Source organism: Pezoporus wallicus, unplaced genomic scaffold (assembly GCF_028554395.1).
Source record: "Pezoporus wallicus isolate ANWC-B61680 ecotype Strahan unplaced genomic scaffold, APGP_CSIRO_Pwel_v1 contig_3058, whole genome shotgun sequence".
In the NCBI taxonomy this organism is placed as follows: Eukaryota; Metazoa; Chordata; class Aves; order Psittaciformes; family Psittacidae; genus Pezoporus; species Pezoporus wallicus.
The window spans coordinates 5732105-5747981 of record NW_026641153.1 but is presented as its reverse complement, the minus strand read 5'-3'; the positions used below and the strand labels follow the sequence as shown (position 1 = coordinate 5747981).

The 15877-nt window shown below is 46.0% G+C and overlaps 1 protein-coding gene across 5 annotated transcripts in view; it reads right to left on the bottom strand.

Annotated features, from left to right (window-relative positions):
• The window catches only part of FRMD4A (FERM domain containing 4A), a 380270-nt gene that overhangs the window by 94550 nt on the left and 269843 nt on the right, over positions 1–15877 (bottom strand). For all 5 annotated transcript variants that reach the window (XM_057422479.1, XM_057422480.1, XM_057422478.1 and 2 more), the window contains one exon: positions 6764–6858. In XM_057422479.1, coding sequence (XP_057278462.1) covers positions 6764–6858 — 95 coding nt within the window. The remainder of the gene's footprint in view (positions 1–6763; positions 6859–15877) is intronic.

The window sequence follows — 15877 nt, the reverse complement described above, 5'->3', positions numbered from 1 at the left end:
TCCTTAGCGGTGTTTGTGCTTTTGACACCTTTGGAAAGTAAGAAACAACCTCTATTCAGCAATGCAACTGGATTTGTATCTTCCCCACTCCATCTTCTCTGGAAAAATAAGGGGGAAAACAGCAGTTTAAGGAGGCTTTGAATCACCTAAATTTCTGTACAGCTGCCCTGGCTTATGACGATGCAGAAGAGGATGGGCAGCTCACAGACCCTCCAGCACTTCCAAACCAAACCTTCCTGTGATTCAGTCATTTAAAATTACTTGTGAGCCCCACTGATCACTCCAGTGAGTTCAGAATCATCAGACATTTAGCTTACATAGAAGCCATCTCATCTCAGATTTTACCGTATAGAAGTCAGATGTTCAGTTTAAGCAGCCTTTGCATCTGTTTTACAAGAGTACCAACTCTCAGCTAGGTACAAGTAATACATGTGGAGTTGGGGACTTTTCAAGCTCAACCTGAACATCTGTAGGTGTACAAAAAGGATCAAAGCCTTTTTTATCCCCTGCTGTAGACATCTGTGTGTTTCTTTCCAAGATATTTTAACTTTTAGTCATTTTTTTCTCTAGATAAATTTTTGAAGTAGTAATTTCAGCTGTCTCTTTTGCAGCGTATGGGCTGAGAGCAAGTCTGGGACAGTGCTGTGCAGTGATACTTCCCAGGATCAGGTGTAAGGGTGGCTGTGTTAACTGGGATGGGTGTATGGGCTAACTGGCTGTGTTGTGCACGTGCAGCATGTTGGGGCCTCCTTCAGTCATTTCTGCTGCTGGGATGCAGTCACCCAGCTCTAGTGTGCAATCTCTGCATCGTGCCCTGTTCAGCACAGATGAGGCTTGGTTTTTAGAAGACAGATGCTCCAGACTGCTAGAAAATAAGCCCCGCTGAAAGATCCTCAACCTCAGCATCCAAAGATTGTAGTGTCCATATTTCCCACTGCGTTGCCCTTCTTGAAATCTGTCCTTTTTCCTAACTCTTTTTTTTGCCCTTAAGTGCTGTTCTATTTCTTTTAACAGGACTCAGGAAGTCTGAAATGAACTGTGAAAGCCAAAGTACGCATGGGGATTGAAACTAGACATGCTTACCCATTCCTAGCCAACATAAAAAATAAGCATTTAACCATGTAGGCCAAGGTATAAAGCACTGTCAGAGCAAGGAAAAGCCACACTAAGCCTGACATTCTATCCTGAGCCTGTCCAGCTGCATTTATATCACCAAAATAGCAGCCACCAGCAGCTGATGGCATTACACACCGGTTCCCTCCAAGACTGATTTGTTGACAATGGACTTACTGTCTACCTCTATTTTTATTCAACAGCAATGTCTGGGTTTCCCTACCAGGTACAGCAAAGGGTTGAGAAGCCACTTTGCACAGCACAATAATTCACTTCAGGGTATTTCTTATTTTGAAAATACCTGTTCTTTTTATTCTCCCTGCATTTGAACTTGAGAAACTGGTTGATATAATCAGTAAAAAAGAAATATATGCATATACATATGCATACCAGGTTACACATTTATGTTGCACACGTACACAGTTGTGTGTACTGAATAACACAGTTAATTGCCACTGAGTTCTGGGGTTGAAGAGTTTCATTACTCTCATCTGGTTGGAGCTTAAATCCAAAGCTCCTTCAGAGCAGGAAGGTCACTTAAATCACTGCCAGGAGCAAACTGCTCACTGTACTCAGTTACCACTTACAATCTTTCATCACTGAGGGCTTCTGCACTGCAGATTGTCACCTAACTCCTTGTTTCCAAGCGTGCATGTGTGGCATGTAGAGAGCAGCAGCAGTGAGCAGTTGCTGGCATCTGCCTCTGAATGTGTTCTTTCAGGGAGCCAAACTCCAATGACATTATGCCACAGAAGGCTTTGCTCTGCAAGCTGTCTTCCTGTCTTCAGAACTATTCATGGAGCACAATCCCATGTAAGACAAGGAAAAGTATGGGCATATAACCCCAGGCATGTAGCAATCCTAACAGTTTTCATGGACCAATTTAGGCAGCTTGTACTAAACCATTCATACATGCTTATGTCTAGCTGGATTTCCTTCACAATTCAATTTAGAAATACAAAGGTTTTGTTTCATTATCACCATTGATTTGTTCATTTGAGCATTTATATCAGTGTATTAACAAATAATGGTGCAAACGTTTTTGGGTGACTACAGAGAGTTTGAACTGGAAGCCAGATCATTTTTCTCTGTTGACTGTACTCATGCTGGCAGTTAAACTGGTGTGTAGATAGCAAATACATAATTGCTTTTAGAAGAAGAAACTGCATCCATTTAGGTTACAGACTGACTATGGATTTTCGTGCCCAGGGTTCACGTTGTCAATTGCATGTAGTAGTTCTGTTTTCTTTTATCAGGGCTTTCAGTAAAGGGTGGTACATCGATGAATCCTTTGCCTCCAGGTGGTTCTGGTTATGCAGCTTTACTGTTGAGTGTCCAGTTTTCTGAAAAGCAGATCCACATTGATCTGTATTTTAAAGGTATTTGCACCAATAAGCCAACTCACACCTCTTCAGTCTCGAACCCGTGTTGAGATGAATGGACCTTAAGAAAGACCCATTCACATAATAGAAACCATATAAACAATTTTTCATTTCAGTCAATCACTACAGAAACAAAAAATCCTTTAAACTCACAGATTTTCTCATTTAAGGTCTTAAACCTTTAACAGAAATACTTTTGAAGGGGCTGCAAAGCTCAAGGAGCCATGAGTTTAACTGTACAGCTTTTGTGAAATGGGGGACTTGGTGACAAAGGAACTGGCCTAATGCCAGATCAGGATGATATTCTGGGAGCTGCACCCTCCATTGGGCTGGCTGTTCAACCAGGACATGGACACCTGGTCCCTTGTTTTGGCGTTGCCACATGGCTGTAGGGTGGAAATAGGCTTCCCCCCAGTTCCCAGGTATGAAGGAGTATTCCAGGGAAGAGTGGTACACTACTCTTCCCTTGCCATCCCCTTGGCCGTAGATCTTGGGCTGAGCAAGGGCACTATCTGTTGTTACCTTGTCGCATTAGTACAGTTTCTAGCACAAGTGTAACACAAACAGTGTGGCCTCAATGCCTTGCAGTTTTTCCCTATATATTAGCTAGCTGAAGAAGATGCTCTGCAGGTTCTCCTCTGGCAAGGGAGACAAAAGCTGACCCATGGAGAGGGGAAGCTGTGGGATGCAAAAGTTGGGAGTTCTTCATGGAGCAGGTGACTCACATCTAAGGACAAATAAAGGACATGGAAAACCTGCCTGTGGCCCAGACTGGCAGCATTTCCTTTCTGCAGTGAATAGAAGGGGAATCCTGACCACTTGCTCTCAGTAATGCTGGAAAAGCTAATGCCAAAGGAAAGGGCAGTTAGTGGAGATTCACAGATTCTAGCTACAGCTATCTGAAAGAAGGATGGAGACAGGAGGTGGCTGGTCTTTTCTCCCAAGGAACAAGTGATAGGATAAGAGGAAATGGCTTCAAGCTGTGCCAGGGGAAATTTAGACTGGGTATTAGGGAAAAAGTCTTCACTGCAAGGGTAGTCAGGCATTGGAACAGCCTGCCCAGGAAAGTGGTGGAATCACCATCCCTGGAAGTGTTCACAAACCGTGTAGATGAGGCCTTTAGTGACATGGCTTAGCAGTGGATTTGGCAGTCCTGGGGAAATGGTTGGACTTGATGATCTTAAAGGTCTTTTCCAACCTAGATGATTCTGTGTTTCTATGATTCTATAAATAGCTGAACTGAAAAAGAAAAGCCCTTTCCCCATTCTTTTCCAGTCTTAGTCAAGCAGCACATAGCTATTCTGGCTTTATGTGAAGCTTGGCCCCACGTGCTGTACAGGGACACCCTTTTGACCTGTGCTCTCTGCAGTTAATGGCTCACACCATAAAGTGTTCCTATGATCATTAAAATAGGAGGCAGTATTCTCTCCTCCATAATAGTCTGACAATCTAATTTTAGTCACGCTGAATGCAGTAATGACCTTACATTATCACAAGAAACTATTAAGTAGCCAACGCAAAGGTTGTTCTCATTGATTTTCTTCTTAGGTTGTCATGATAGAGCACAACTAATGAATGGAAATCCCCAGTCCAAATAATTTCTAAATAAATTACTCTCTCAAAGCTTTTACTCTTAAACAGAAGAATTGATTTAATGCTTTAGTGGCTTTTCTTCTTTCTAAACTTGCAATTTAGCCAATCCCAGACTACATTTATGAACCAGGCTTGTTCTGGTTTAGCTGGTTACATGTTCCCTTCAAGGAAGCCACACAGAAACTCAGCGAAGGGTGAAGAAAAGGAAATCCCTGAGAGCCTGTGCCACAGAATTAAAGGGTTTCTTTTTGTGTCTGTATCAGCTGTAGGGCTGTGTTAGGTGCTCTGCAAACACACATTAGGAGACTGTTTTTCCTACTTTTTGAAGAAAGGTTTTTTTGTTTAAACTTCCATTTCACATTGCAGGCTAAGATCACAGACAGCCCATTTGATTTTCTGACGGTGACATGGGACACCCATTTCCAAGTCCACACACTCCCCCCCCCCCCCCCCCGTATATGTTTTTGGCTGTGTTCAGTCAAATAAAACAATCACTGTTTGTGCCAACTCTATTCAAAGCTTTTTATAATTGAAGAGGACATATTTTTGTCGATATTTTCACTGCACTGAAGGAGCCTCAGTGCAAAAGTCAGACTCACTATGGGATGGCAGAAGGGCTGCAGACCAAGCTTTGTATCTGCTAGGACTTAGTGGCATGTTTCTGGGTTGCATTTACTAGATTTAATGAGGCCATCCCCAAATCTTTCATCTGGGCTGACTCAGCATCTCCTAAAATGCAGCCTCCTACATCTTGACTGCAGGGCAAGAAGGTGAGCAAGTGAGTGGATGCCATCACCTCACCCTTTGTGACAGTGTGCACCCATCTGCATCTGATGCACATCTCTGAGCAGAGCCTTGACAGCCCGTATCAGCTTCCCGTGCTTCCTCCTATCACTAACCCAGATCTTTGCTCATGCTGCTCCATGATAAACCTGGAATCCCAGGGGAGGGTGGGCTCTCTCTAATTGCTGACACCTCCTCATTAGCTTCCCTTGAACTCCCAGGGGAGCCCTGTGCCCGCTCAGCAGAGCTGAGAGCTGGGGCTGGCTCAGCTGCTCTCTAGTTGCAGTCTGACATGTGTTTCTTGTTTTGAACCCATGCTGTTAGGACTGTTAAGGAAACATTTTCATCTCTTAGCCTGCTTTAGCTTCCCTGCATGGCTCTCCTGCACCCCCCAGACAGCACCCACTGAGTAACTTGACTCTCTCCAATCAGAAATAACACTTTGGTGAGGAACCATTTCCTCCTTCTGCTTTTATCAATTGCCACTGCCTCCTGCTGTTCCTCTTGTAAGGACCAGCCCTATTAATCTGTGTTGGGTTGGAGATCCCCTACAGGGCTCAGCTGTTCATGTCAGTGAGATGGGATGGATTCTGGGATCTCCTCTGTTTTGGGTCCTGCTTCTGCTGGTGCCCGATGGCAAGAGCTTCTGCATCCTGGCAGCTGTGTCCTGAAATGCCCTTAGCTGCCCAAGTCAGGTGCTTGCCAAAGGAGCTGGCTTTGAGGGGCAATCACTGATGAGATGAATGTGGATATGTTTGTGCAGTTATCCAACAGCCTCTGATTGCCTGGATCATTATTCCAGTGGGAGAATGGAGCAGGCTCATGACAGCAATATTGATGACTCAGCTGTTCTGGGAACACAGCATTGGCTTTTAAATCTTGTTTTTTTTTTAAAGCAATGTAGGTGCAGGAAGCCTCTTTCTGATTAATATATCAAAAACACCTTATTGCAAACCAAGGTGAAGCACGGTGGGTACGCAAACAAGACATAGTCCGTATGCCCAGGATAGTCTAACTACAGAGAAAAACCAGGCAGCTGGAAAAAAAGCACTGAGAGGTCACAGTCTAGGACTAATCATGGCATTTGGCAGCCTTTCAGTGTTTCTTCAGCGCTAATTTTATACTTGCCTTTTAAAGAGGGGATAGAAATGGCCTGCCTCAATACAAAACCTCAAGTTTTATGATAACACTAGAACTCTGGGAGCTGGGGCACAAGGTGAACAACCAACATTGCCTGGGGTGACTGCAGTGTCAGGGTCCCATCCTTGAGTTCAGCTCAGCAATAAGGCTGTTGTGGGATTCCTGGTAAGGTCAGATCCTTCCCACATGGATATTTTATGTTTAAAAATGCTTGTCATTTGCATCAATTTGGCAATCCCTTCCTTTCCCACACTTTCTTCTTTCCCTTTTAAAAGAAACTTTAATCCGAGATCTAAAACATCAGAAATAACAGAGCAATTCTATGAGGTTGGTTCTGGGTTTTGTTCTTCCCTTGAAATAATCTAGCATTACTTTTAAGGCTGCTTCAGTGAATAAACTAACACTTTAATTGAACAGTTCTGCCGGGCTGGTAATGATTTTGTATAGTGAGTGGATCTTAAGCCCATGAGAGCTTAAGCTAACATTTCATCAATGCCACATGACACCAGCTCTTTGAACACTGGATTAGGAAGGGATTGGTACCGTCTCTGTACACCTCCGGCCATGCTTAACTTGCTATGAGAGGCTTCCAGCCTTCTGAAGAAGAGGTGGTACAGGACAGACTCCCTAGACCTTGGTTTAGGATGCAGATCTACACTGGTCATTTTGCGTAGGACAAAAACACCAAGATTTTCCATGATCCATATTTTCCTAATGATCCCATAATTGGGTCTTTAGTTTCTTGCACTTACGTTTCATCTGTGAATGCAATTCCAAAGTACTCCTTCTCCTTCAGGTTGAAATGAGATGCCACCAAATCAAGCAACTCCTTGGCCAAAAGCTTTGGCTGGAAAACAAGAATGAAAGGAAGTGATTAATGAGGAGAACTCAGATAGAACTGTGCTGTGCTTCTGGTGGGAAACACTATCTTTGAAGGTACCCCACTGTTATTGCTTTTATGTTCCTGCTGGTGTTCAACCTGAAGCTACAAGCAACATTAACTCCTCAAAATGAGCAGTAGTTTCCCTCCTAGGAAATACTAAAAACCTGCTTAATGTTTCTGCAGACAGATGAGCTACCGCCTGCCAGTGCTCAGGCCTACCATGACCAGCTCCTTCATGCCTCTCTGATAATTTTAGTTGTTAAAGCTTTTTATCAAGGACCTCTGCAAACACATTTCAGACACCCACTCTCACACATGCAGTGCAGATACATGCTCATAACACTAAGAAAATACATAGTGCCAAAAGATAGGATGTGACAGGACCAAATGAGAAGTAAATGACAGAACAAAATAGTTTCCCATTCAGTATTGCTTGTCATTAAGACATAAGGTTATATCCTCAAATTTAGGCACTTGGAAAGGAGGAAAGTAACACACAAAATACTGTTTGTAAGAGAGTGAAAACTCTTACAAGCTCAGGGAAACTATTCACTCCATATGGAGACAGTGCATTACTACCTTTTCTGCAAAATCTTATTTGACTTTAAGTCTAATGTTTCCTCCTTCCTCTATGAATTTCCATCAGCTCTGCTGAGTCCCTGTGTTTCCTTCTTGACTACTGAAGTCTTGGCCACAAATCTCTTGTCCTGACCGTCACTGGTAGGAAACAGGAGTACAAAAGATCCAGGTAGATGCAGACCATGATGCCCCAGCAGCACTGGCACACCTGGGGTCAGAGATCCCAACAATGTCCTAGTTCAATTGCCAGCACTATCCAGACTGCTTCTTTATGTACCCAATGCAAGGATGGTTTCTAGGTCACACCAGGAGAGAAAGAAGCAATAGCTGTGCCTAAATGCAGCCCTATCTTAAAGCAGCCTCCAAGGAGGAAATAAGTTGCTGTGTAGGAGGAACAGCTTGGTGGATAACAAATAGGTGGGATGCAACTAGCTTCATTTTAATTCCCTAATCAGACTTCTCAGGCACAACCATTGGTGTCTCTGCTATGTCTATACTGCCTGCTGCAGTGCCTTTCAAGGGCTTCTGAAATAGCTCATGTAGTGTGCTTGGAGCTGAGTAGACCAGGCATGGGGCCACGGTCATGTCCTTGGTCTCCTTGAGTCCCTCCAGGGACCCAAGCAAAGACCACACCAGCTACACCAGTCTCTTTGGAGACTCCAAAGACATTGCTCTTCACCCATGGGGTGCCCTGGGGTGACTCAGTTACTTGAGAAATGAGAAATGGTGCTGCCAAGCAAGGAAGCGAGCCATCAGCCAGCCTTGTTTGTGAATGCTCTATCCCCAGCAGTGTTCAAGGCCAGGTTGGACAGAGCCTTAGGTGACATGGTCTAGGGTGAGGTGGCCCTGCCCATGGCAGAGGGGTTGGAACTTGAGTGATCTTAATGTTCTTTCCAACCCAAACCATTCTATGGTTCTATGATTCTATGATTCAGCCAATTTCCTCACTTCTTTCTTATTTCTGCTGAGTGAAACCTGGTTGCTGATGTTCAGCATGGTGATGGCTTTCCCTTCTCCACTGGCCAGTGGTGGCTGCTCCTCTTCCAGCACAACCTGTTCCTGCCCATGGGGCTTGGCAGGGGCACGATCTCCACTGCATTTCCCCACTGGTCCTCCCATGGTGCTTCCTCCAAAGCAGCAGATAAGGCAGGATAACTCTTTGCCTTGCAAGATAAGGGAAAAGAACAATACAGCACTGGAGTAGTGCCAGGGTAGTTACTGGACCAGAGCCCACCAGCAGTGAAGTTAGGCCCCACTAGTCCCCTCCAAGATTACTTTCTGCTCTTCTCTTAAGCTCTGCAAGGTCACTGTCCTTTCATTTCCTGTGTCCTCACAACACAGATGGGCAACCTGAGTCTCAGAAGGGAGAGGAAGAAGGTGTCTTCTCCAGGTAGCGAAGACTCCTCAAAACAGGCCCGCAGAGCAGGGATGAGGGCAGGAAAACCCTGCCAGGCACAAACTGAGCTGCAGCCAGTCCTCCTTGTCTCAGGGGAGACCTGTGTGCTCGCTGTTAACAGTTAATCTGCTTGCTGTTTGGGATGGGAATGGCTGAGCAATGACCTCCTTTCATGTGAGCCACGCAGACAAAGAGCTCATTAGCAATGCCTGTGGCAAGTTGTTTTAATTCATTATTAATTCCTGGACTTCCTTTTCCAGAGGGATATTCATTTTGCATTAATAAAACTTCCACCACAGACACATTGAAGAAGATGGGGTCTGCTCTCTGAGAGCAGGGAAATCAATAGAAAGTGGGCCCAGGAACCTTCTACATCCAATATAAGTGGTCAGCAAGATAGCTGTGAATTCCACAGCCACAGGGATAATCAGGAATAACAAGTGTCGTTCAAACCAGAAACTGAACTGTGTCCTCAGTGCTTCAGAGCTGAACTGTGGTGCACTGAGTGCTGTCTGGGCAGCTGCTGAGACCCCTCTTTGGACTTGCAAACATTACACTTTCCATAAAAATGTCATTCCTCAATAGTGGGTCAGCGGATCCACCTGCCAGCCATGATGAAATCAGTACATCATCCAGTGGATTCCTGGTCATCTGTGAAGCATACAGCTCTTCTGTGAAGTCAAACCTGACTTGGGGACACTCTAAGATTTCTCCTTTGCCTCTTGGAGAGGCAGAAGAGCAGATATGGACTTATTAGGGCTACTTCCTTATTGTCAGAATGACCCGGACACCCTTCACTGTGCCCTGGGCCATGTTTGAGAGGCTTGTTTGAAATGCTACACAATGCAAAGTACTTCTGCCTCAGAAGTGAAGACCATAGCAAGCACATGGTCAGGGCTCTTCTGCAGCCCCAGCTCCTGCAGACTTGAAGCAGTGAATTCATCCTCTCCCTCCTCTCCTAAACAACTTGAGTTTGTTCAAATAATGACTTAGAGGAAAGGAAGAGCTTTATTAGTGGTGCTGGGATGTGGCAGGGAAAGAGCTGATAATCACTAGTGGACCTGACTTGAACTCACACCAGGAAAACTTATGAAAAGGCACCAAAGGCAGTGCAAGAAGGCACGTATGGGATCACAGCTGGATGATACTCCCAGTGCTGTCTTCCTGCATTCCCCCATTGCTCAAAGAACCCCATACCCTAGCTACAGTCACAGGCTGTGCTAGAGAGAGCCACACCAAGAAAACTTGAGTGCATGCAGTGCCCAAGCTCTGTCTTTATCTCCTTGGCTCTATTTTAAGGAGCATTCAGCACCGACAGATTAACCACAGGGGATGAGTCTCTATTCCTTGTGCTGTGCTCATCTCTTCAGAGACACTCCAAATGGGTGCACCCTATATGGGTGTCTGTTCCTAATTATATATGAAGGCAACTTCCCTGAATAATGCCAGAGCACAGCAAACACTAACAGCAAGTAGGGAAGAGGAGATGAAGGCTGCATGAGGGAGGAGTGATACCGATTCAACGTCAACACCCTCTGAGTATCACAGATCTTCCATGTATTTATCGGATGAGCTCTCAGATGCATGAGCCCTCTAACATAGACCCACGGGGGGAGCAGGCTGGGATCTGCTCATGGGAGACCTCCCCAGTACTACAGAGAGGAAAAGGAGAAGGTGAGATGCAGGTGATGCAGAGCAAGCTGCTGCTACACAAGGTACATGCAAACCCCATTTTGATGTCTCCTAACACCAGCCATGGTCATTGTCACACAAGTTTAATGATCATACTGATATGTTATATCATGTATTTGCCATAGGATGGGAGCAGGAGGAAGAGGGATTCTGAGGAGAAGAATCTCTTGTACTCTGGAGAAAGCTGGACTCCAAGCTGTGTGGTGTGGTTGGCACACCTGAGGGATGGGATACCATTAAGATGGATCTGGACAAGCTTGAGAACTGATGCCATGTGAACATCATGAGGTTCAACAAGGCCAAGTGCAAGGTCCTGCAGCTAGACTGGGACAACCCGTGGTGTCAATACAGGCTGGGAGGGTGAAGGGATTGAGACCAGCCTTATGGAGAAGAACTTGGGGGTGCTGGTGGATGATAAGCTGGACAAGAGCTGGCAATGCGCCCTCCCAGTTCTAAAGGCCAGTGGAATCTGGGGCTGCATCACAAGAAGAGTGGCCAGCAGGTCGAGGGAGGTGACTCTTTCACTCTACTCTGCTCTCTTATCATGCAACCTGGAGTCCTGTGTCCGGCTCTGGGGATCCCAGTACAAGACAGACGTGGACTTTTGGGGTGGGTCTAGACGAGGCCATAAAATGATCAGAGGCTGGAGCACCACTGCTAAGAGGAAAGACTGAGAGAACTGTGGTTGTTCAGCCCGGGGAAGAGAAGGCTCTGGGGAGACCTTATTACAGCCTTTTAGTACCTAAAAGGGGCTTATAAGACAGATGAGGACAGACGTTTTAATAGGGCCTGTAGCAATAGGACAGGAGTTAATGTTCAAAATAGATATAAGAAAGAAATCACGTATGATGAAAGTCATGAAACACTGGAACAGGTTTTCTTGAGAGGTGGTAGATGCCTCACTGGTGGAAGCATTCAAGGCCAGGCTGGACAGGACTCTGAGCAACCTAGCTGAATTGAAGATTGATGGATAAGGAGCTGCTGAGGAAAATTCAAATGCAAAAAGAGGCTTATAAAAAATGGAAGCAAGGACAGGCGGTCTGGGAAGAGTACAGGGATGTTGTCCGGGAAGCTAGGGACCAGGTTAGGAAAGCTAAGGCCCAATTAGAATTAAACTTGGCTAGGGCTGTTATGGATAACAGGAAGGGATTCTACAGGTACATAGCAAATAAAAAACAGACTAGGGAGAACATAGGCCACTTCAGGAAGCTACACAGGATTTGGAGAAGGCTGAGGTTCTGAATGACTTCTTTGCCTCAGTCTTCACTGGCAAAGGCTCTGACCACACCATCCCAAGTCTTGGAAGGCAGACGCAGGGACTGTGAGAATGAAGACCTTGGGCCCACTGTAGGAGAGGATCTGATTCCAGACCATCTTAAATATCTGAACGTGCACAAGTCCATGGGACCTGATGAGATCCATCCGCGGGTCCTGAAGGAGCGGGTGAATGAAGTTGCTAAGCTGCTGTCCATCATATTTGAGAAATCATGGCAGTCAGGTGAAGTTCCTGATGACTGGAAAAAGGGAAATATAACCCCCATTTTCAAGAAGGGGAAAATGGATGACCCGGGGAGTTACAGACCAGTCACTCTCACCTCTGTGCCTGACAAAATCTTGGAGCAGATTCTCCTGGATGGCATGCTAAGGAACATGAAAACAACAAGGTGCTTGGTGACAGCCAGCATGTCTTCACTAAGGGGAAATCCTGCCTGACCAATTTGGTAGCCTTCTTTGATGGGGCTGCAGAACTGATGGATGGGGTAGAGCAGTTGATGTCATCTACCTGGACTTGTGTAAAGCGTTTGACACTGTCCCACATGACATCCTTGTCTCTAAATTGGAGAGACATCAATTTGATGGATGGAGCACTCGGTGGATAAAGAACCGGCTGGATGGCTGCACTCAAAGAGTTGTGGTCATTGGCTCAATGTCCAGCTGGAGACCAGTAACAAGTGGTGTCCCTCAGGGATCGGTGTTGGGACCGGTCTTATTCAACATCTTCGTCGCTGACATGGACAGTGGGATTGAGTGCGCCCTCAGCAAGTTTGCTGATGACACCAAGCTGTGTGGTGTGTGGCATCCAGAGGGACCCTGACACACTTGTGAGGTGGGCTGATGCCAACCTCATGAAGTTTAACCATGCCAAGTGCAAGGTCCTGCACCTGGGTGGGAGCAATCCCAGGCACAGCTACAGGTTGGGCAGAGAAGAGATTCAGAGCAGCCCTGCAGAGAAGGACTTGGGGATGTTGGTTGATGAGAAAATAAACATGGGCCGGCCTCAGTGTGCGCTCGCAGCCCAGAAAGCCAACCGTATCCTGGGCTGCATCAAAAGGAGCGTGACCAGCACGTTGAAGGAGGTGATCCTGCCCCTCTACTCTGCTCTTGTGAGACCTCACCTGGAGTATTGTGTGCAGTTCTGGTGTCCTCAACATAAAAAAGACATGGAACTGTTGGAACAAGTCCAGAGGAGGCCACGAGGATGATCAGGGGACTGGAGCACCTCCTGTATGAAGATAGGCTGAGGAAGTTGGGGCTGTTCAGCCTGGAGAAGAGAAGGCTGCCTGAAGACCTCTTAGCAGCCTTCCAGTATCTGAAGGGGGCCTATAGGGATGCGGGGGATGGACTCTTCATTAGGGACTGTAGTGATAGGACAAGGGGTAACAGGTTAAAACTTAAACAGGGGAAGTTTAGATTGAATATAATGAGGAAATTCTTTCCTGTTAGGGTGGTGAAGCACTGGAATGGGTTGCCCAGGGAGGCTGTGAATGCTCCATCCCTGGCAGTGTTCAAGACCAGGTTGGAAGAAGCCTTGGGTGATGTGGTTTAGTGTGAGGTGTCCCTGCCCATGGCAGTGGAGTTGGAACTTGATGATCTTGAGGTCCTTTCCAACCCTAACTATTCTATGATTCTATTCTATGTCCCTGTTCAATGCAGGGGAGTTGGACTATATGAGCTTTAAAAGTCCCTACCAACTCAAACCATTCTATGGTTCTATCATAAACTTCTAGAGGCAACTAACGTCATCCTAAACCCACCCCAAATGCAGTATTGCAAGTAGGTATTTCTCTCTAGGAGGGCATGGTGAATGGTTCAGCTGAGGATCAGCACTGTAAATACCCAACCTGACTCGAGTCATGAAAGGGCAGTGCTGCCATCCAATGAAGGGCTACTTGGGGGCTACAAACCAGGTAGCCCAAGTGCCACCACGGGGTCAACTGGGAACTCACTTCAGTGAGCCATGGGCACCTCAGCTGGTTTAGTTCCTGGAGAGTAAACACCTTCAGATCTCAATCAGCAAAATCAGAGGAGTGCAAGGCTTTCTGCATAGCTTCAGAAGATCATCTACCAGTCATTGTGGAAAATTGAGCAGAAACACAAGCATTCCACTATTAAATATTCAATCTAATTAAAAGACAATGTTACTGGGATTTGAGCAGCCTGAGGAAGTCTGGAGTCACATATTTCCCCAGTGGAAAGACAGGCTGCCCACTTTTGGCACAGAAGCATGTTTCTCAGTGACAGCTTCCCATTAAACTTAGAAATGAGTGAGTTATGGAGAGAGATTATCTATCCACAGTCCAGCAGTGCTATGAATAAAAACCAGGTGACATAGTATTAGCAGCTGCTGGCATGTCCCTAGAAACACAGGCACACACAAAGTATATTTTATTGTTTTATTAACTGTCAAAGAAGCCTACCCATTCCCCCTCCCCCATTTCATAGCTTTTCCCTAATTCTCCATGGCAGAAGGTTTCTGGGAAATGCATAGTTTCAGCATATGGACAGATCTGCACCACCCGAATCCATCCAGCACAGAGATGTGCTGAACTGTGGGAACCAGGTAACCAGCTCACACTTAGAAACGTCTTTTTTTCATTAGATTAAAAAGACTGCTGCCATCTACTGTCTCCTTGCTGGAGGGACTTACAGTGAGATGTATCATGAAATGACAGAGATGAGACACTGCTATGCCAAGTGCTACAATACTAAAGACTGTTTGCAGTACTGGTGCTCAGCCTGCACTGATTTTGTGCTATAACCCTGCTGTAGTCAGGCTCCAGGACTCAAATCACTGGTATTTCATAGAATCACATACTGGTTTAGGTTGGAAGGGACCTTAAAGCTCATGCCAGAGGGAGAGACACCTTCCAACAGAGCAGGTTGCTCCAAGCCCCTGTGTCCAATCTGGCCTTGAACACTGCCAGGGATGGGGCAGCCACAGCTTCTCTGGGCACCCTGTGTCAGTGCCTCAGCACCCTTACAGGGAAGAATTTCTTCCTAAGATCTAATCTAAATCTCCCTTCTTTCAGTTTAATTTAACTGTAAGCATGTGCTGGTGCAGGATTGGTACCCTCAAGCCGAAGCCAGCAGGGCATAGCCCAGATCAGACACAGTCCCAAGGATGGTAGCCTGGTTTGAGGGGAGAGGAAGTTAACCCCTAGGAACACAAGCCAGGCTGTGCCATGTGGCTTCCAGCCCAGCCAGGGAGCCCTGAACTGGTTTATTTATGAGCACAGACACAGCAGATGCTGTCCGGTGAGTTCCCAAGCAGGCTTGGATTCTGCAGACCATGAAGCGTGTCCAGTTCAAAACAGACTCTCAAGTCTTACTGACTTGGTCCAATTTTGCTATGCATTCAAAACTTGGATGCTTGAAAACCATCACTCTGGTGGCTTGAGTTGAAATATAAGATGTGGGATGTGTGCAGTTCGGCCAGTCCATCAGCAGGAAAGGTGAGGTAGAAAAAGGAACTGTTTGCATGAATAGAGAGTAATTCCTGCCCAGTGCTCAGCATTGTACTTCAGAGAACAATGCTTCTTCCTCTCACCCATCTCTAGCCTTGAGCAGTGTAATCAGGAGGAAATAAAAGTGCAAACCAGTGATTTGCACACAATTCTTCCCCTCCAACTACTGTTATCATTTGCTAATGAAGCAAACTCCAGGTCCCCCCAGCTGAATTAGATCATCTGCTAAAATCAGCCACAGAGATGCCCATACAGACTCTTTGTGTTCCCACTCTGTTCCTCCAGGCACTGGTTATCCAGTGGCCAGCAGCTGGAGGCCAGCACACACTTACACCCATATGCATTAGACAGTACATTACCCCATGATAGTTACTGACTGTAACTCCCTCCCACCCCTGCTTCCTCATGCCTGAAACATGGAAATCTCTCATCCAGGGACCATTGAACTGTCACTCACTTGCACTTCTCTTCTTGTCAAATTGGCTCTGCCAACAGCTCTGCCATCCTGTTGTTTAACCCTTTGTAAGCACTTTGGAGAAAAGAAAAATCCAGTTGCACCACAGCAATAGAG